This window comes from Chrysochloris asiatica, unplaced genomic scaffold (genome assembly GCF_000296735.1).
Source record: "Chrysochloris asiatica unplaced genomic scaffold, ChrAsi1.0 scaffold00067, whole genome shotgun sequence".
Classification (NCBI taxonomy): Eukaryota; Metazoa; Chordata; class Mammalia; order Afrosoricida; family Chrysochloridae; genus Chrysochloris; species Chrysochloris asiatica.
Window position 1 is genome coordinate 14,928,832 of NW_006408585.1, and position 22,850 is coordinate 14,951,681.

Consider the following 22,850-nt stretch of genomic DNA (forward strand, 5'->3'; position numbering starts at 1 on the left):
TTCAGGGGTTATCTGTGGCCTTAATACTTAGATGGGTATGTATTTTGGTATTTTTTATGCTTTCTGATTGCCTCCAGGTAGATGTGATCAGGAAATGGGCTTCCCTTTTCACTCTTATTCTTGAGAAATTTCAAGATGCCACTGCTGATCGTTGTGATGTAATTTAGGATTTAATTTTTGGCCTGTTTCCTTTTTTGTCTGCCTGTCCTGCTCCACAATCCCCGTTCAGGCCTTTTTCCTAGTTATATAAACAGTTCAGGGGCAGCTATGGCCATTTGGTTTTAAGTGGAAACTGTCTCTTTAAATTTCGAGGAGATATGTGTGCATGCGTAGTAGAACCCTCCGAGAGTGGGGCTGGGGTGTCCACTAGCTTAGGCACCCCTATAGTCACCAGAATGAAGGTGTGCAGATAGCAAGTGACCAATGTACAGATACCTAAAGAAAAGAATGTCCACAGCTTTATCTCTGTGGTTCTGTCAGGCATCTATGGCTGCTCTGCTCCTTCTCCAGCTTGGTCTCACCCAAGATGGTGGCTCCGGGAGCAGCTGAGTGTCTTGGATTAGAAAGCAATGGATTTCTTGCTTCTGCTATAAATTCCTCTAGCTGTAAGCCTTCCAACCTTCTAAATATTCCTTTATATGTGGTTCAGAGTTCTGACCCCATCCCCTTAGCCTGGTTGGTCCTGTATTCTGTGTTGTTTCTGACGGAACTCCTTACTGCACATCCACCTGATCCACCATCTTGTTTGTTCTCCACTTCATATCTTTATAGCTCCCCCATTTTAGGTAGCCAATGTCTAAGTTGCCCGTCCCTATCAACCCTGTGCACAGAGGGGATAGGATTGATGATACTTGATGTGAAGACTCCTTCCTTTTCAGTTGGTATTTTGAGCTATTACATCCATAAGTATAGGTCAAATTCATCAAACTGTGGTAATTTACACTTGTTTCCTTTATCAAAAAGTTTTTTTTAAATCTTCCTCTGATCATCAAGCCATCGAGGCTAGGTCAAATGAGTACAATCTATAAGTTTGGGGATTCTTGTGTGTGATTATCAAAGCATCTTGATTACATGTTTGATCTATTTCTGAGTAAAGAAGTTGGTAGAATTCTTCAATTTCTTCATCATTGGCTTTGGTAGTTAATGTGAAAATTTGACTAATAGTCAGTGGGTCTACCTTGTAGGCATAGGGATATCACTGTTTCTCAAACAGCATTATACTGAGGGGTGACATTTGAGCAGGAACTCAAATGAATGAGTGATCCAGGGTCTGAGAATGCCTGGGAAAGAATGCTCCAGGCAGAGGACATGGCAAGAACAGAAACTCCATTATGGATGGAATTGTATCCCCCAAAAAGATAAGTCGAAGTACCTATGAATGTGAACTGATTTGAAAATAGAGCCTTTGAAGATGCTCTTAGTTATGGTGAGGACACTGTGTGTGTTGAATAGAAGTCTACTCCACAGAGTTTTCAAGGTTATGACTTTTCAGAAGCAGAGCTCCAGGTCTTTTTTCTGAGTTATCTCTGAAGGGTTCGAACAACCAATCCTTTGGTTAGTTGTCAGGTGCCTGAAATCATCTTAACCATTTGTGTCATCCAGGGATTCCCAGACCGGAATCGCATGAGTCCTACCTAATCAATCTGGAATGGTGTCTTATAAAAGAGGAGATACAGAGACTGGGAGACAGGGGAAGGATGCCAGGTGAAGATGCATCTACAAGGCAAGGAACACCTGGTACTGCTGGAAGCTAGCAGAGAGATTATGAATTAGATTCTCCATCCCAGCCCTCAAAAGCAATCACAATATCGACACCCTGTTCTTGGACTCCTAGTCTTTAGAACTGTAAGACAATACACTTCTGTCCTTATAGGGCACCCGGTTTGAGGTATTTTGGTATGGCAGCTCTAAGAAATGAATATAGGCTCTTAGGTGAGAGTGTACGTGGAGTTGTGAGGAACAGTGAGACAGCCTGAGGCAAGGTAGAGTGTGTGATGGGAATTGTTGTTGTTAAGTGCAGTTGAGCTGGTTTTGACTCATAGTAACTCTAAGTACAACAGCAGTTGAGCTGGTTTTGACTCATAGTAACTCTAAGTACAACAGAAGGACACTCTGCCCTGCCCTGCGTCATCCTCACAAATGTCTCTGTGTTTGAATCCATTATCACAGTCACTGTAGTGACCTATCTCGTTGAGGGTCTTCTTTTAGAAGAAGCACTCGACCTCAGGTTGGTTTGAAATGCAAGGTCAGTGGCTCAAAGTTACCAGCTCCTCCTTGGACACCCTATACAAGCTCACTATGAGTTGAACCAACTCAACGGCACTTAATAAAAACAACATACTTTAACAAACATGATGTCCTTTCTCCAGGCACTGGTCCCTCCTGATAAAATGACCAAAATACATGAGATGAAGTCTCGCCATCCTTTGTTTTATAAGGAGCAGTCTGACTATACTTGTTACAAGACAGACTTTTTCATTCCTCTGGCAGTCCATGATGTATTTAATATATTTTTTGCTGTTTCAAAGGCATCAATTCTTCTTTGGTTTTTCTTATTCATTATCTAGCTTTTGTGTGTTTATGAGGTGACTGAAAATGCCATAGATTGGCGGCAGATGCATCTTAGTCCTCAAAGTGACATTTTTGCTTTTGAACATTTTTAAGAGGTCATTTGCAGTAGACTAGCCCAATGCAATAGGTCATTTGGTTTCTTGACTGCTGTTTGCATGGGCATTTGATTGTGGATACAAGTAAAACGATATCCTCGGCAACTTCAACATTTTCTCCATTTATCATTATGCTGCTTATTGGTCCAGTTTTGAGGATTTTAGTTTTCTTCTGTGTTGAGGTCTAATCCATATTGAAAGCTGTAGTCTTTGATCTTCATCAGAAAACGCTTCAAAAGTCCTCTTCATTTTCAGCACACATGATTGATTGTATCATCTGCATATAGTGTGTTGTTCCAAGCATCAAGGAAAATCATCCAAGAATCCACTGTGGTCAGTTGCTGAGACAAGCAGGCCACGTCAGGATCCTGAAGTTTACTCTAATTAAGGTGGGAAACCCAGTAATGGTTTCCTAAGTTTTAAATGGATCATTCTGGATGCTTTGTAAAGGCTAATACACATCATTATCTATTGTATAATAAAATAGGATAATTCTGAACATTCCCCAGTTTGACATACTAAGTTTGTTCTATTTATTAGACAAAGGAATGAAAATGAATTCTGGTGGACACATCTGCATGCTCAGTACTCACAGAGGTTCAGGACAGGGGTCAGGAGCCCGGTGGTCTTCCCTAGTATGATGATTGGGAAAGAGATTACGGTTATGCTAAGAGCTGAACTCCTTCAAATAAGAAATATATTTGCTCCAAGTTGAAATCTTATTCTTCTACTGGGGACAATCACACCAAAGAAGAAACTATAAATATAATGAATTATGGTAACATTTTCAGGAAACTTTAACTTCTCAGGAATCATGCAGACTCCCCTTTCCCCCTGCAGACTTGAAGCCATGGTCTCCGGAAGATAGCATTTGCCTTTCAACCAGTTAGTTAGAGTGGGAGAAAATTGTGAAACAAACCTCAAAATCATAAAAAGACTAGGCTTACGAGTAAGATAGAGACCGGTGGAACCCTTGTGAGTATAGCCCCTTAGTCATCCTTCAGGTTTGGAACTGAACTCACCCCCATAGCTCAGTTTTCAGCCCCAAAGTACATCTGTCTATGAGGGGAACAATAGTACTAGCCATATACACACATCTTAGGATGTAGCACTTGAGATCAAAAGGGAAGTATTTATCCACAGACAAAGTTCAGAATTTCTGGGCTAGCCAAAGGAGGAGAAATGGAAAGAGGAAACACAAGGAGGAAGTGGGATAAACGGTATTAAACTGAGGGAATTATAATGAATGAAATAAAATGAAATGCATCTGATTCGTTGGGTTTAAAACTGGTGATCTGCTCTGAAAACCTTCACTCGATTCACAATTCAAAGAAATAAGAACAAAAACAGTAGCCCACCATGCCATATCTTAGGGCTTCTCCTCAGCACTGATCACATGATACACACTTCAGGGAGGGTATCAAGTACTTCCAACAGTTAGAAGACCCACAACCAAGTCTTTCAAACCCTGCTGGCATTCCTGGATTCTAGACCTGTTCTTCTGGCCACTGACTTGCCATTTCAACTTGAGAGACCCACGGGAACCTCAGATTCAACCCATCCAACTGAACTCCGTTTCTCCTGCCCCAGTAACTTTGGTTTTTTTGTCAGTAAATGGCACAAACAATATATGCACTGGAGTGCGAACCACAAGGCCTGCAGTTCGAGCCCATCAGCCACTCTGTGGGAGAAAGATGAGGCTTTCTGCTCCCGCAAAGATTTTAAGCCTCAGAAACCCAAATATATATATATACACACATACATAAAAATAAGTAGGAACACCAAGTTGATGGCACTTAACAACACAACAACAAATGGCGTAACAACTGAAGCCCAAACCCCCTGACAACCACTGACTTCCCCCCCAGTGATCGCTAGACTTTCTCCATCCTCATGGCCATTTCATGCAAGGTCCCATCAAGACTTGCTTTCGATGACTAATGAGTCTCGCAGACAGTAGTCAGCTCCCATAAACGTTTCCCTCCTTGCCAGAGGGATTAACTTTATCCCAGTAAGATTCCCCCACTTGCCTCACAGTTATGATATGGATCCGTCTGGATTGCGAGATCATCTGTGAATACATCTATCCATTACGATACATGTTCTGAGCTCCACAAGGTCAGGAACCACGTCTTACTCACAGTTAGCCTCCAGTGGATGGAGCAAATCTATTCTGAGGCTCAGTAATTGCTCAGTAACTGAATGGGTAAGTTCTGGACTTAGAGCTTGTCTGAAGCTGCCACTGATTATGAACTAACTGTGGGTGGGGTCCCAGCCATCGCCTTAGAAATCTCTGGGTTCTATGTGAGGTAAGAATGCTGAAGGCAGGCAAGGGTATGATGACAACATTTCTAACAGCATAATCAGCAGTGGGTTGTCTGGGAATGCCAGAGAAATGGCTGGCTTGAGTCTATCACTAAGGGAGAGTGGTATAATGGGGGCAAGTTATTAATAGCTCCTTTCCTTGAGGAGCAGCAGAGGCAGGGGTCCCTGAGAAGAGATAAGAGAGTCAGGGGTTACATCCTCAGTGGATGCTGAGTTAAGATTCCTTCCTACCCCTACCGGAAGAGCACCCAGGGTGTCTGAACATGTGGGCATTCTGAAGCAACCTGAACCGGCTTGTATGACGTACCTAAACTTTCCTTTCACAGAGTCAAACCAAATAAACTCATGATTGCATTCCTCTTGGCCATTTGCTGTGATCATACTTTGCGTTATATTTAACATCCTTTTAACATTCCCATTGCAGAGGATCGGAGAAAGTCTTTCATGCGGAGTCAGTATTATTCTAGGTGCTAAATCTCGGACACGGAAAATGTCGTTGACTTATCTAAGGCCATATAGACAAGTCAATAGCTTATTAGGGCTGCATGCTACCTGGCTGCCCTCGTGGTTTCCCACACTGATTTCTGTCCAAGGTTCTAGGGAATATACAGCTAAGAAGAGTTCAGCCTCTCTGTCCACCAGGTTGGTGGATTTTCTCAATGGCAGAGGATATAAATGAATTCCCGAATGAATCCTGCCAAGATAGGGAGAAATCACTCAGTCTAATGCTTAATGATTTTTATCCTTATGCAAGATATTTTCTGTACTTTCTCATAGCTAAGGGGGAAAAAATTACCCTTTGAATGCTCCCCAAAGAGGACAGTTTCTATATTCAAAATAGCAAGAATCACTCTGTTAGACAAGCCATTTGGTAAATGATTTAGAATAAAATTAACAACCATAATCTTCAAGTTAAATTGGATAGGTCACTTGTAGTTTATACGTAATTTTAATTATGTAAGTTCTTTTTATTATGGATGCGTATCTTAAAAGCAATCTTCCTTTCAAGTTATATATGGATATTCTAGATAATTTTAAGGAGCCCTGGTGGCACAATGGATTAAGCATTGAGCAGCTAACCGCAAGGTAGGTGGTTGAAATGCACCAGCAACTCCAATGGATAATGACAAGGCTTTCTACTCCAGTTTCAGAAACCCTATAGAAACCATAGGAATTCCTAAGTCCAGGGCATAGACAATAAGGGCTTGCTCTCCAGCAGACCTTACGTGAAATAATATAGCCACAAAGCATACAGCTCCAAAGCATGACCATTGTTAGTAAGTGACAGCCAGATACAACAATAGGAAGAGAACCTGTTTAAACAGACCATCTGAAATCACTGCTCCAAGGAAATTACAGTTCATCTCCTGAAAGTTACATTGAAATAAACTCTTTTCCAACACTGAGCATTTTTAAGAAGACTCTTAGCAGTCATGGGGACCCATTTACTGTGGAATTTTATCTTTAGTAGAGTCAACTATGTTCTTTCACCAAATGATTTTGCTCCCTGGCACTGAACCAGGGTGGTGCAGTGGGAAAGTGTTCAGTTATAATCAGAAGGTCAATAGTTGGAATCCACCAGCCTACTCGGTAGGAGAAAGTTATAATAGTCTGCTTGCATAAAGATGTACAGTTCTGGAAACCTTATGAAGTAGATGTACTCTTTCCTACAGCTAGCTATGAGTTGGAATCTATTCAAAGGCAATGGCACAGATTTTTGGTTTTATTGTTGTTAGGAGCCACCGAGTCAATATCGACTCCTAACAACCTTATGTACAACAGAACGAAACACTGCCCAGTCCTGCACCAACCTCACAATCATTGCTAGGCCTGAGCCCATTGCTGCTGCCACTGTGACAATCCATCTTTTTGGGGGTCTTCCTCTTTTTCTCTGACCCTCCACTTTACCAAACATGATATCCTTCTCCAGGGATTGGTCTGTCGTGATAATATGTCCAAAGTATGAGAGACGAAGTTCTGGCCATTCTGGCTTCCAAGGAGCACTCTGGCTGTACATCTTCCAACATAGATCTGTTTTTTTTTGGCAGTCAATGGTATTTTCAATATTCTCCTCCAACACTGTAATTCAAATGCATCAATTCTTCTATGGTTTTCCTCATTCACTGTCCAACTTTCACATGTGCAAGAGGTTATTGAAAATACCATGGATTGGTACACCTTAGTCTTCAAACTGATGTCTTTAAAACTTTTAAAGCTCGTCAACACTCAGAAGAGGTTTTGGGCAGCAGATTTACCCAATGCATTACTTTGTTTGATTTCTTGACTGCTGCTTCCAAGCATGTTGATAGTTGATCTGAGCAAAAGGACAACTTTATCTTTTCTCCATTTATATGGATGTTGTTTATTGGTCCAGTGATGAGGATTTTTGTTTTCTTTACACTGAGGTGAAACCCATATCTAAGGCTGTGGCCTCTGATTTTCATCTGTAAGTATTTTAAGTCCTCTTTGCTTTCAGCAAGCAAAGTTTTATCGTTTGCATATTGCAGGTTGTTAATGAGTCTTCCTCCAATCCTGAAGCCATGTTTTTCTTCATATAATCCAGCTTCTCAGATTATCTGCTCAGCACACAGACTGAATAAGTATTGTGAAAGAATACAACCCTGGCACACACCTTTCCTAACTTTAAACCATTCTGTGTTCCCTTTTTCTGTTTGAACAACTGCCCCTTGGTCTATGTACAGGTTCCTCATGAGCACTGTTAAGTGTTCCAGAATACTCATTCTCTGCAATGTTGTCCACAGCTTGTCATGATCCAAATAGTTGAAAGTCTGTGCATAGTCAATAAAGCACAGGTAAACATCTTTCTGCTATTCTCTGCTTTAGGTCAAGATCCATCTGACATCAGCAATGGTATCTCTTGTTTCACTTCTTCTGAATCTGGCTTGAGCCTCTGTGGAAATTCTCTGTGAATGTATGGTTGCAGCTGTTTTTGCATTATCTTTAGCAAAAGTGTATTTTCATTGGTTTTAATGAATCCTGACTAGGAATGATGAGAGATGGACTACTTCCAAATATTGAGTCACTGAAAACCTTATGCAAAGCAGTGGAACATTGACAGCACCAGAATATTGACTATTGGTTTTCTTGAATCCTGGTATACACATGGTTTGCTCCTCTGGGACTGCTCTTTAAAGCTAGCTTCATAACATCGTCCACAAAGACAATATTCTACATCCTACTTTGGTGAGTAGTGACTGGGATCGCAAAAGCTCAAGAGCAACCATCTAAGGTGCAACTATTGGCCTCTCCATGCCAAGAAGAAAGAAGAGAGATGAAAATTGAAAACGCCTGGAATCAACTAGTCCAATGGAGCAGGTGAACATCAGTCACCATGACTCAGACCAGAAGAACTAGATGGTTCCCAGCAACCACTACTAATTGCTCTGAAAGGGATCACATCAGATGATCCTGAATACAGTGGGAAAAGTGTTGCACAAAACTGAAAATCATTAAAAAAGACCAGGCTTACCGGTTAGAAGGACACTGGTTAGAAGAAGGAACCTGATACTCTGGCCCTCAACCACTTTTCAGGTCTGGAATGGAACTTACCCTCATGCTCCAATTTTCAGCCAGGCAGTAGATTAGGTATAGAGTAGGGACAAGACACTAGTAAAGTATGCTCATGATGGAATGGTCAAAAGAGCAATGTTTACCTAAGGACAAAGTTGAGAAGGGATAGGAAAGAGGGTGGAATATAAACAGGAATCACAGGGAGGAGGTGAGAGAACTGTTGTTACATGGAGGGGATTGTAATCATTGAGATGAAACAAAGGATGTGATTTGTTGAATATAAAACTGATGATCCTCACTTAATTTACAATAAAAAGTTAAAAAAAAAAAGCTCCCCAAAACAAAAAACAAAAATAGATTCTTCCTTTGGTGGATGTTAGGAATGAAGCACATTAGAATATTCCCTACATGGCTTTGCTAAGATTTTAGTCTTTGGTTATGGGTTGAGAATCTCGCTAACCTCTACAAAAGTATAAAAGGCAAATGTATATGAAAATCGTGTGCTTGCCAGCATTTCTTCAGAGTGTGCCCCTGGCCAGTCACGGGCAGTCTGGATCCAAGAAAGCTATGTGGAAGCATTCATAACCAAGAAGCCTCACTTCAAAATCTTTTCATTTTTCTGACTCAGATAAGGAAGCAGCAGGGTGCACCTCCATAAGGTCTGCCAGAGACTTTTCTGAGGTGCGTTTTCCACAGATGAAGGTGGAAATGTTCCCTTGCTGGTGATAACTTACCCTTTCCAGAGACTTCAGAAGGTTTTGTCTTTCTTTGAGCTTCTGAATACTGATGACAATTTTGTGTCTTGCACCTTTGGTAACATTCTGTAATGAAATAAAAGTATAAGAATCCTATTTTAAAGAATCAGCTTAGAGGCTCTTTAGTTATGTTGCTGTCTTCCTTGTTTCCATGTGTTCATAGTAAAGATACATTTATATCTCTCCTTCATAATTTACTGTCATAAACCTCTTCATTTGAAATTTTCTAACCCCCTCTGGCTACATGTTTGCCTGTATCTTTGGACTGTGACCTTTAAGAAGGGAGAAAGAGCAGTAAAGAACAGCCATTTATCCTACCATGTATGAAATTTCTTTATAGTCTTAAAAGACACATTTTAAGTCATTTACTCCTTCTCTTCAGGTTTGATCACTTCAGTCCTCTTTGGTTTCCCAGTAGTTTCCAACCCCAAGCAGATAAGTGTTTATTGCTTTCTCAGACCTTTTCTGTATAAGCACATCTTGAGAAGTCGTGAAGCCCAGTACAATTCTTATCTAGGATCACATAACACAGGAGAACTTTCTATCGGCTCACAATTCCTCATTTGTCTCCATAAGGAAAATGACACTTGAAAATAATATAAACTTATAGTTCTGTCATTACTTCAGGCAAATTAATAGATTCACATTTAGAGCTCTGAATTTTATCTTTTTTACTGTGTACCAATAGAGTGGACCCAAGAATGGTTGATAAAAGGCATTGCAAATGTCCAGATAGAAGATCCTTTTTCAAATCAGGTCTCTAATACAAGCTTCCAGCAACTTCTTATAACTCCCCCATAGAATTCCTCCTAAAACAGGACTAGATGGGCATACCAGTAACTTCTCAATTACTCAGAAAAAATAAGATTCAAATCACAAATGAATCCACTTCTCTAAGATCAAGCACAGGGGGCGAAATTTCCATTTAGCACTGACTTTGGGTTCAAGTGAATTCAAGTATTCTGAAACATTTGTGCCAGTCTCTGGCTTGGCCCTCTATGCCATTTTTTTTCTCAAGTTGAATCACCGAGCAGGACTTAGACTTTTTCCTCAACTTTGACCCAAACACAAGAATGCTCTTAGAAACAGTTCTCATCAATCCCAGGATCTCAGGGAGCAATCAGGGAGAAGTGTTAGGAAGCTGAAATCAGTGCCTTTCATTCTCTTGGACCATGCAGTGACTTTGAGCTTTGTCTTGTGCCTCAATACTGGTATTCAGTCAGGCCTGCAGAGGTTAACTGAGGGTACTGAACAGGCGACAGGAAACCAGCGATCTGCTGAGAGGTATGCTTCCAGACCAACTAGGCCCCAGATGGGACAATCTCCTCTTCCTGTAAGGGCAATATTATTAGCCCATTCAGACCATTAATTCTTTTAAATCATTGCTCAAAGGAAACTGAAGTCAATCTGAAACATGCAAAAAGCATTTTAAGCAAGGGAAACAAAGACATCAGTCAGTTCTATTTTTTTGAGCACAGCATGGTAGGAAACATGTTTAGTTTCAGGGGTTCTGTTATTGGCCTCTGGCATCCACAACTGGGGAGAGATGCCTCAGAACGAATGAGGAACTCTGTCCTTTTATGTCATGAGAAAAGAAAATGAAATTTGAGACTTAGGGAAATCCCAATCTCATTGATCATCCTGTTATTCAGGATGGTTTGGAGAAAAAAATATTTTGTGCAGTTTAATCTCAACTAAGACCAGTCTGAATAAGCCTTTGTGAAAACGTTGGGGTAGACTGGAGGCATGGTCTGGTTCTTTTACTCAACAGTTGGGTTTAGACTTGTAACCAGACTGGACAACAGGTAATCTGTCATTCCTCTGGTTGGGCAGATGGAGGGAGGGAGCAAGTAAGCAAAAGCAGGGATGCTTTACAGAGGCTTTGATTAATTGTTATTTCCTCTAGGAGACTCCATGGTGTGGTGCTGTTAGGATAAGCACTGGACCACAGGTTGGTCTGAACCACAAAGTTGGCAATTCAAGCTCATCAGCCACTCCTTGGAAACCCTATACAGGGTCACTTTGAGTCGGAACTGACTCGACAACACTTAACAACAACCACCTCCACCTTTGAACTTAGAGTGTACTGCATTTATACCTTTTTCATAACATTTTGTCATACCCTCACTTAGCCCTATGACCATCTGCTCATCTTCCCTTGCCCACCGGACCCTGAAAACAATAACCTAGCTGCATACAACATGGATAGCTTGTCAGCACCAGGCAGTTCCTAAAACATGCCAAGCTACTGTGAGGGGCCCAAACAAGGTACAGATATGGTCCTACACAAAGTCTGCCCAACACTTTGACTTCCTGTTCACCTGGGATACCCTTCTCAGGAAACTGTCACCTGGTACACATACCTGAGCTTCCAGTTGGCACTCCGTAAGGGCCATCATTTCCTCATAGGTCATCTGGGAGAAAAGCGCAGCATACTTGTGCAGGCGGAGGCTTTTCAACCAGGCTGGAACATCTAAGGTGCAAGATGTGCAAGAAATGGGGAGAGAAATCGAGAGGGAACAACAAGAGATGACAAAAGATGTGTGTGGCAACAGAGAGAGGAAAGGAGGGTGATGGTCAGAGAAAAGAAAGAAAAAAAAACAAGAAAAAAACTTTGTTACTACTTATTTAATTTTGGGAGTAAATTATGGATTTAGAAGTCTGGGTCTACCCTGAAATTCCACTCTTGGGTCCCAACAACAACATTCTACTTTTCTTATGCTCTTCTAGACTAAAGGTTGTTAACTTGGGGTCTTTGGGAATCCTCAAAAATTATATTCCAATTTGTGGATGTCTGGACAGTTATCAGAGGGATATTCTTGACACCCCTCCCCACCCAAAATAGCAGGGTATCTCTGCTGTAGTTGGACCACTTCCTTGTTGATTTGGAAACAACTGACTTAGAACATTAAGACCACACATAATGAATCTATATTCTCAAGATAATTTCTTTTGAGGTTCAGTGCTGATGTCCACATGCTGTTTCTCCCACTTTCACAGTAATAGGAAGACCAGGTAGAAGGAGTGCCCCAAGGGTAGAGTCATTGTAATTCCTGGCCTGATGGATTTCTCCTGTCTTCCTTCTTCTAACTCACTGGGCATGCTCAACTCTCCAACTATCAGTCTAGTGGAAGGGACTAGCTGACTACTTCTTCAAACTATGAAATGTGTCACTGATGTTTTTCCTGAATGCCAACCACAAATGTTATTAGGACCTGTAAGTTCAGAGATTATTAGCTAGACCACAGGGTAATCGACATTCCAAAGTATATCTGAAACAGACCCAAGTTTGGGACTAGAGAGTTAACACAATCAAACAGCTATTGAAGTTCACAGGATAATTATTACCTTATTAAATACACCCAAAAGAAAGGACTTGTCCATATTCTTTTACATTTTCAAGCTGATAGGCTTTTTGAGAAGTCTCTAGAATCATCTCACCCAACCCTTGGTCCATATTCTATACGGGAAATTAGTCACTAAATCGACACCACAGAGCAAGTATGTGATAAAATGGGACTAAAATCTAGGTCTCCTTATTCCCAACTTTTCCCTAGATTGGATCAACTCTTGTGAAATGAGGGCCAAACAACTCATTAGTGGTAGATCATGAGTTAACAGTGACTATAATGTACTGTAAAGAGCTAAAAAGCATTGGCTAAATGTTAATCACGAGGTATCACTCATGAAGTATTATAAGCACTTGACTGCTAACCACGAGGTCAGCAGTTCAAACCCACCAGTCACTCCTTGGAAATGCTACACAGGGTTGCTACAGGTCAGATCTGACTTGACGGTACTTAACAACAACCACCATGTTGACTGCAAGATACTGTCCACTACTAAGGGGTGTAGTACTAGCAACCACATGGTTGGGAGTTCAAACCAACCAGCTGTTCTTGGAAACCCTACACAGAGTCCCTCTGAGTCAGAAGGGACTCGATAACAAACAAGAAGTGCTTTATTATGAGGTATTGACAGGATCACAAACATGCCAAAATAAGTGGGAACTTTCCAAGTTTTCATTATCTGGAGAAGATAATTAGATAGATCAAAGAGAACTGGTCCACTCTTACGTCAGTCCTTATATCCTTGGTGGTGGCAGTTATGGGCCGTGGAGTCGGTTCCGACTCATAGCGACCCTGTACAGGGTTTCCGAGGCTGTAAATATTTACAAGAGCAAAAAGCCTCATCCTTCTCCCGCGGAACAGCTGGTAGTTTCGAACTGCTGACCTTGTGGTTTGCAGTGCGATTCGTACGTAACCACTATGCTACCTCAAAACCTAGGGAATATGGGCATGGATTATATCCTGAAATCCAAAGACGTAGGAGAATGGGCAAAGTGAAGTGTCTTCTTGACTTGTAGTGACCTTGAAGACCAAAGAAGGAACATTTTTGTAGAAATAGACAGCCAGTGGCATTCTATGAAAACTCATCCCAGGCAAGAAGTCATTTGATGCTGTACTTATAAGCCTTCATTCTTCTGTGACAAATGGAGAGTCCCTCTGGGATTGTCATGAACCACAGAGATACATAGTGCCCATCCTTTATAGCCTCTTCAACTTGAACTGCGATTGGCCATCTCAGGAATCTGACACAGCCTCTTTTGTGACATCCTGGAGCTAATTTACCAGACTTCATTTCTCCATCATGTCTTTGTTGCGGATGAAACAGTGCAAGTGCGTCTGCAAAGCGAGCAGCAGTGAACTTAACTATAGCGTCAGCTTGCAGGCCAACTGCATGTTCCCACTTGAATCAGTCCTCATGATTCAGAAAAGTCTGAGTAACCCAATGCCGCAAATAAGCACAATTCATCACAAAAGAGTATGCAATAACCACAAGGTCAGCAGTTCAAACCCACCAGTCAAGCATTCACTGGGTGCCCTACAGCTTAATCAGGAAAAATCCACTGATAATAAAGCAAACAGGATCCCGAGCCTACTGAATCACATTGCAAACTGGGTGCTCTAAAGACCCCGTTGACAACATGGCGTTTGAATAGTCAGACAGAGTAGGGTGACAAGTTGGCAAGTTTCAGTTCAATCAATGCTAGTTCCTTTCTATAGAGCTATTTTGACAAATGTAATTCCCCTGGTTAGAGGTAAGGAACAGACTGCTTCATTCATTTAGTCAAAATGCAGGTCACTGAGGAAGTTTTCCTAGAAAAAACTATAAAACTTCAGAACATGAGGGGCTAGGCCTTCCTGAATTTATTTCTGGATGTGTGCTTGGAGAATGTGAGCTCCTTGTGACCAGATGGTTCTTGGGGCAGGTGAGCATTGACTCTGTTTTTAGATCAAGTTTCTTGGTGTCTAGTTCAGTTCCATGTGCTTAAAGAGCTTTTCTTCCCCCAATGTTAATTGATGAACAAAGAAGCGGAAATCCCAGTTCTTAGAACAGAGCCTACTAACCTTTCACCCCCTGGTTGGCTGCAAGACACCTTCTCTTGCCAGGAATTAAAACAAAACTCCATTACAAGGAAAATAAAGCAGAGAACTGAGAGCCTTGGCCATTCCACTCCCCCCAAGCCAAGAATTGCAATGACTCGGATGCTGGATTCTGTAAGATGTTGACCAGGGATGAACCCTAATTGAAAAGCTCAGGTCTTTCCCATGGTCCATTTTTGCCACACTGTTGGACCCAATTCTGAGAACCACATACCATAATCTCAGACCTTTTTTTCATTTTGCAAAACTCTAGCTGTGGCTGGGAGACACATGGAAACGGAGGAGAAGCAAGGCTACTCCCCCCTTCAAGAGTTGATCCATGATTGGAAACATGTATGCCTCTTGGGCTCTGACTACTGGGTGATGCACAGCTGTATCACCTCCTTTGAGTTGTTCCTGATGGACATGCCAAAGGAGATACCCAGACTCAAAAGTTTCTTTTATCTTTTTCACAACACGAGAAAGATAAAGATGCTTTTGTTATATGCTTGGTTGACTTCCTTGCCAAATGTTGTTTTTAAGTGTTGTCGACTTAGTGCCTATTCATAGTGACCCTATATAGGGTCTCCAAGGGTGGGCATTGTGATATTCAGTCACACCAGTTACTGAATGCATACAGGCTTTGCAAAGACATGTCCCTTCCATCAAAACACTTTTCATCTGGAGAAAATCACTGATTCACACCACAAATTACAATAGCTAATTGTGCTAGTGCTGAGTGTATTCAAAGTATACAATGAGTCTGCCTGGGGGAATGAGGGAAAGCTTCAAAGCAGTAGCAATCCTTGAGTCTGCTGGGCAAACCAGACTGAGATAGCCATCATTGGCATGTGAGAACAACATATGAGAACACAGTACAGAACTAAGCACCCAAGCGAGAGCAAACACTCGGTTGAATGATGGAGAATGTCCATAAGGTGGAGCAAACAGGCAAGTTACATGACCAAGATACTTAATACAGAAACAAGGAGAATACACTATCTCTTAGGTGATGAGAAACTGTGAGAAGTACACTCATTTCGGTATATAAGCAAGATGGTGACTGCTAATGTCAAGAACAGTGAAGAGTGGAGACCAGGAGAGAATTCAAGAAACCCTTGAACTTGGCTTGGAAGGGTAGAGGTAGTGGAAAATAAAAGGATAGAAGCAGACAGTACTTAACAATTACTGAACAGGCAGTGAGAGAGAGGAACGGAGTCTAGGATTGCTCCTTGGTTTAATGCTTGGTAGAAAATAGTGATAGAAATACGTAAAGATAGAATATACAGGGGAGGAACAGGTTAGGGGTGAGTAGAGAGATATGGTGAACTCCATTTTAGATCAACTGAGTTTCAATTCCGCTGGGTCAAGATCTTAGAAGAGTCAGGGCTAGAGAGACAAGTTCCCTTGTCAGTAGCACATGGGCAGCTCTTTCAGCATGGGAGTGGATGAGATCACTCAAAGCAAAAGCATGGAGTAAGAATAGGAGAGTGTCAAGGTGGGCCTTCAGAAAAATGTCATGGTTTTGGAAAGATAAGCCCATGAAGGAAACGAAGAGAAGGCTAAGAAGCAGGAGGTTTCTGGGAGAAAGTCCTACTATTCCCATGTTCATGATGGTGGTCCACACACCATAGTTAGCCTCTTCATCCTTCATGAAATTCCTTCTAGGTTTTGCTGCTGCGCGCAGTGACTTTTCTTCTCAAGATGACCATTTCTGATAGTGATACTAGACCCATCTTGTATATGTCCTATGCTTACCCACTGCTGGTCTAACAATGGCCAATTTTCAACTATACTATCTATTTTCATATTAGGGTCTAGGTAAATCAGCCACAGAAAGGGTTTGTGATGTCTATGAGGGGAAGTCAAAAAGTTGTACCAGGGTTCCAGTTCATACAGCTATGAGTTTATCCCAAATAAAACAAGTTTAACAAGTCTCTGTGATTAGTAGATGGTTGCAAACAACCATCTCAGTAATACACTTGTCTTAGACTCATTTGGTGTTGTTATGTGCTGTGGAATCTGTTCCAACTCTTAGTGACCCTGTACAGGGTTTTCGAGGCTATAAATCTTTACAGGAGCAGAAAGCCTCATCTTTCTCCTGCGGAACAGCTAGTAGTTTTGAACTGCTGACCTTGTGGTTCACAGCCCAATTCATAACCACTATGCACTATGCTACCAGAGCTCCTTAGGTGCCTTCAAAAAAAAAAAAAAAAAAAAAAAGGTTTACTTAAAACAGTGGCTGCTAGGTCAATTCAATTCAAGGCAGAGAGGTTAGTTTAGAAGGTTATGGCAAACAGTTTTTTGGGATCCCAAAGGGGTAATGCTGATAGATTTTCTTTATGGACAAAGGAAGATCATGAGGGCTTATTAGGAAGATGTTTTAAGACAACTGAAAACTGCATTGATGAGAAAAAGACCAGGAGTTGTGCTGAGAAATTGCTTTCTACCACAACAATGTACTTGCTCATTCTTTGACAGCAAGGGCTGTTTTCTATGAAAATTGCATTGGGAAATCTTAATCCACTTACCTTGTAGCCCTGATTTTGTCCTTTCAGACTTCTTTTTGTTCCTAAAACTCAAAGAACATTTAAAAGGAACATGATTTAACTCCCCTGCAAATGCCCAAACCATCATTTTGACATGGTATGAATCCAAGAGCACAGAATTCTCTGTGGGGAAAGGTTAGAGAGATGGAAACACTTTTTTTCAGAAGTGTATTGACCTAGATGTAGGATATATCTAGAAACAATAGGTTCACATTTTGATATTTTTGTTTAGTAACGTTTCTGTGACAGTTTGAGAACTTGGACCACTTGTCTTGAATGACTGTGGTGAGAATGGCTGGAAATAGCAGTCAGGTCACCCGACTACATAGCACACTACCCACAAATGACAAGGCCCCACAAGAGACAGATGAAGCCAATATGGTTGAAGGGCCCAACACGGAAAGCAATGTGAAGGGCAGGAAATGAGGAATTCTTAGGAGAGCATCAGCAGCAGCCGTGTTCCTCACAAGAAGGCTCACTTGTGGTGGGGCTAGTTTCCGCAGATGGGAGATTAACACCATTCTTCACAAAAAACCAGGCTAATCTCAAACAGTTCTCTCCCTCTAAGGTCTGAATGTTTCCTTGGTCTTTGAGGAAGAAAAGAGGAAAGTCAATGAGGAATAAAAAGGTACCACTCTTCATTGCTAAAGAGAAGGAAAATGTTCCTTTAAAACATGAAGAACAGAAACTTATCAACACCATGATTACTGAAGTCTCTTTTTCTATTTTTGGTCAGACCCAGTTCTGTTCCAACCTCTAAGCAGAACAAAGAAGGGGCCTTGTTATCTAGCCTCTGTGGAACTAGCTCCTTTTGACCACACTCCTTGATGTTGGAAAGTGTCCGTGATGGCCTCTAGGAGGTTCCATGGCAGTTATGGGAGCCACTGATGAATCTCAGAAATCAGAGAGATAGCCTAGTTTGGAGAAGGATGGTCCAGTTTGGAGAGAGATGGCCTAGTCTGAAGTGAAATACCCACTGAGAAGGGTTAGGAGCCAATATAAGGACTGGCATTTCTGTCTCCCCACAGTTTCATGTAGCTATGACATATATGAGTGGTGTTCTACAAGAAGCTTGCTTTGGATCATTAGAAGTGGCTGTGATTCACATCAAAAGCTTCCTCATGTGTGTCCTGCACACTTCTTAAAGCACTTTAGTTGAAGATACATGATTGGAAAGGGATGGAGATGAAAAGTTTCCTGACCTACAGGATTTGGGGAAATCCTGGGAACTTGATTCTCAAAGACTTTAGGGCTCTTGGCCCATCAGAAGAGAGTTACTACCATTCAGTTCATTAGGACATATTCCTGCATTTAGGAATAAAGAAAATGAAGCACTTTTACTAAACCCTGATATTTACATTAAATAAATTCAAGACAATATCTAGAAAGTCAACATTCAGTAAATGAATGATGACTAGAATCATAGTTAGCCAACACTATGGTCCGTCACACCCGTAACTGTGCTACAGTGAGATGTTACTCTCACCAAGTCACGCTAACCTTTAATGATCCTCAGAAATGCTGTATTCACAAACTTTCTTACAAAGGTTTCTGACAGGTTCCTTTTTCTTAAAAAAAAAAATCCTACTCTCAATATTTTTTTCTAATCTCATTTTGAGAAAAGAGAGGTTTCAAAGGCCTCCATTTCAAAAACAACTCAAACTCCAAACCAACTATTTTAGAGTAAGCAATTTATTTCCTTTGCTATGGATAGAAAAAGTTTATATAACTTTCATCTAATAAAGACTCCTTAGAAAAGGCAAACCGAGCAGATTTTCAGTCACTCTTTCCCTCTATTCTTAAATGCTAAACTGTATTTTGAGCAAGATTACTGAATCCAAAGTTTCTTTCTAAGCTTTATCATTTCTACCAGTTTCAACTCCCTCTACATTTTCACACTAGCACAACAGTACACACCATAAGTAGACACATTTAATAGTAATTCCTAGTGGGAAGGCGGATATTCGCGTAGAGAAACAGACCTCGACCAGATACTTCTCTCACACTGGCAGTTAAAGTTATGGATTTCTTCACTTTTTAGGAACCTGTATCTACAGACTTTTCTACCCCAAAATCTGGAATTCAGTCCCCAAACTGAACTTTTACTATAAGCAAGCCCCATACTTAACCTGTGCAGATGATGAAAGGATACTTTGATCCTGGTTTGCACATCACCATTGGAGGATTCTACAGGTTCCCAAACTCAACATGCCCCAAATGAGTTCCCTTCTCCAACCTGCTTCTCCTGGTCTAGATCATAATGAGGGTTGGTTATCGAACTGTCTAAGGCAGAAACCTGAGCATCTTACTACATTCCCTTCTTCCCCATCAGTGTTTATATTCAATTAGTTGTCAAGATCTTTCAATTCTATCTCATGAAGATCCCATAAACCCATTCCTTTGCCTCTTCTAATGTAATTTCCACTTGCCTTGATCAAGCTTCATTTTCTTCTTCAATTTCAGATACATTCTCTTCAACTCTCACTGGTCTCCAAGTCCAGAATTCTTTGCCCCTTTCTCACTTTGAGATATTTCACAATGGACTGCTAGAGTCCTATTTCTAATACCAAAATGGAAGCAGGTCATTCTGCTGCAGAAACACATTCAACAACATCTAGCTTTAAGATAAAAGCCACAATCTTTCCCATCGTCTTGCATCTGACTTTCTCCTCTCTAGAGGAGAACTCTCTAGAACTCTTTCCTGTCTGCCCTGAATACTTAAGCCATAGAATCTTCTTGGCCAAACTCTCTTACTACCATGCCATCACATATGCTGTTCCCTCTGTACAGAACTCCTTTTCTTTGTATACTTGGTTCACCTGTAATCACCCCCTGAAACTCAGTTTTGGGCCTCTTTTCTTGCAGGAGTTTTTTTTTTACTTCCTTCTGCTCTGAATGAGGGGCCCTCTTTACTGCTTGTACCACCAGAACAAGTCTCGGAGACAGCCTATTTCTACACCAATGCATCTGCAAAAACTACATGTTTGCTTTTCACTGTGATAGTGAGCCGCTTCAGAAACCACGTATTTCGCCTTTGTCTTCCCAGTGGCTAGACCAAAGCCTATTTCAGCAAGTGCTACGTGAAAAAAAGTCAATTGACTTGAATGAAGACTAAAGTGAAACCTGCTAATCAGTCATTTTTCCCTTCTCTCTGCTCCACATAACATTGCCACATTATTCAAAACAGTCCAGGCATTTTAACAAGTCTTCAGGCGTGGAGTTTATCCATCCATCATTTCTGAGGACAGGAGGGCAAATGTGCTTCCTCCATAGTTGACTTCTATATTTTTTTCTTCTTTCTAGGAAATTATGAAAATGTCTGGTGGTTTGTTTTTCCCCCTCTTGGCCAGTTGAAGACTTTGTATGAGAGAAAAGGTAGGAAAGCTGCTCATGTGTTACCCAGGGAAAGGATATTATAATTGAATACCAACCCAGAAAGAATCAAGACTCCTTCTCCTGGGATAAGTTACAGTGAAGTTTTTGAAAAGAACAAGGACAACTGAATTTAGAAACCATATCAGCATATTTAGTCCAAACATATAAAGCCAGGAGCTTCCTTGGGGAAAGTTAAAGGAGGAAATTTTCATATTCTAGTTCCATTTTTATCTTCTCCTGGGTTAATTCCACGTTTAGCCTCCACTCTCCTTCTTTTTAAGCCTGAAATATTAGTTCCAAACCCAAGGAACATCCAATCTGTGCTTTGGAGCAGACGTACACCGTCAGAATGGGGATTTACTATAAAAGGAAAAGCCAAGTGGGTAGATGATATTAATCCTCTGAGAGCAGGAGTTGGTCATTTTGAGAGAGAACATAGTGTGATGATCCCTGGCAAGGTGTGCTGACACCAAGACAAAAAGAGAACCAGATTAAGTGGAAAATAAAAACAGGAAGAATGCTGGGTAGTGAGGTTTATTCTACTCTTGACCCAAAAGGTACACTCTTAAAGAACAATTTGTAGCCAAACCTGGTCAGTCTGTCCACATGAAAAGGAGGGAGCAAATGAGCATGGCGTTTTAGCCAGGTTCGCACAGACTGTCAACAAAGAAGATGAAGCTATACTAAATTAAGTTCAATTATGGTGACTTTTTATCATTTTCCCAAGGTGTGGGGTGGAAATGGAGGTGGGGGATGGCAGTGACTTTCCTTGTAGATTTGGGAACTCCTCCAAATTCTACAACAGATTCCTTGTTATCATAAACTGGGGGCTTAGAAATTAGAAATAGAACAACAAGAAGACAGAATCCTGACTGAACCAGCAGGTAGCTTTACAAGGGCTATAATGTTCCTGCAAAGTACTTCGGCCACAGGAAAGAAGTAATGTGGATCTGAGAGGAAGAACTGGATTTCTCTGAAAGTACTTGGCTGGATTTCATGTTTTATTTCTTAGAAAGTGGAAATTAAATGGAAATAGAAGCTGGTGTCTCATCTTGGGCTTGGGAATCAAATGATGGACTCTTGGGATGGGGAATTCTTCAGCGCCCTCCAGCGAGGCCATCCTGAGAGATCTTCCATGGTGGAGTCATAAATGGTGACTCTCTAAGGGCAGGGCTGGAGAGTGGAGCCAGGCATTCCTGTTTAACAAACCTTGGCCCCTGACACTTTGGAATGTTGCTGTTTGAGGTATGGAGATTAAATCTGATCCGTCAACTGAACTGCAAATACAGTCTACTTTTCCCACAAAATAACATCTTTCTCTCTATATAATGTTTCTTCCTTCAGTGATTTTTTTGTCATTTAATTTTCTGAGGGCTTTATGCTTTCAATCCTGATGTAAAACTCTGAAAACAGGAAAAGTCAATAGGCCAGCAGAAGGTGGAAACACAGAGAAAAAGGCTCTCTGTCTCTTTCAATCCTCAAATAGTCTGCCTTTCTGACCACACTCCTTGGGCCTATACAGAAAATCTGGGATATCAGAGTCATCTTCTGATTGAGGAAACAATTCTCACCAATTCTAAAGAAAGGAATTAAGTTGAATTAAGTTCAGAGATGGGTTAGTCAGTGAGCTTTGGAATATGTTGGCTTTTATACTAAGAAAGGCATAGGACATGTATTCAATTTTTCTCTCATTCATTTCTCTTTAAAAATGTGATCTTTATTCTCACCTGAACATGCCAGCACATGTTGAGCCCTTCTTTGCCTACTTATGGAGAACATCTAAGGTAGGCATAAGATTGTTTTTTAAATGAAAAGGAAGGAAGGAAGCCTGAAACAAACCCCCAAAAGCCAGACAGTAGAATCAGCATTTCTATCTGGGCAAGATTTGTATCCTGACAAATGGTCTTCCTAGTGAATGCTCCTTGCCCTTCAACACCAAGGCCAACACCTCCTGCTCACAGCATCACCAATTAGAACAGCATCATATGCTCTCTTGAAAACATGTCTTACATACACACACAAACTTCACCTGAAAAGCAGCTAGTCCAAAGCCAACAGCTGTTTCACCCTCCTTTTATCCCTCAGGTATTTTGATTCCCCAGCAGTACAGATGCTCAGCCAAGTACACTTAGAGCATGCCTGAACCTCACCTACCTGTCACCTGTGACTTGGCTGCTTAGGCAGATAAGCATGGCGAGGATCGCTTTAGTAGCAAAAACTCAG

General features: G+C 41.2%; 1 protein-coding gene across 2 annotated transcripts in view; it reads right to left on the bottom strand.

The window, feature by feature from the left end:
• The window catches only part of SAMD4A (sterile alpha motif domain containing 4A), a 316,896-nt gene that overhangs the window by 40,911 nt on the left and 253,135 nt on the right, over positions 1-22,850 (bottom strand). For both annotated transcript variants that reach the window (XM_006864624.1, XM_006864623.1), the window contains 2 exons: positions 11,641-11,750; positions 9,257-9,343 (listed from right to left, as the gene is read on the bottom strand). In XM_006864624.1, the coding sequence (XP_006864686.1) occupies positions 9,257-9,343; positions 11,641-11,750 (197 nt within the window). The remainder of the gene's footprint in view (positions 1-9,256; positions 9,344-11,640; positions 11,751-22,850) is intronic.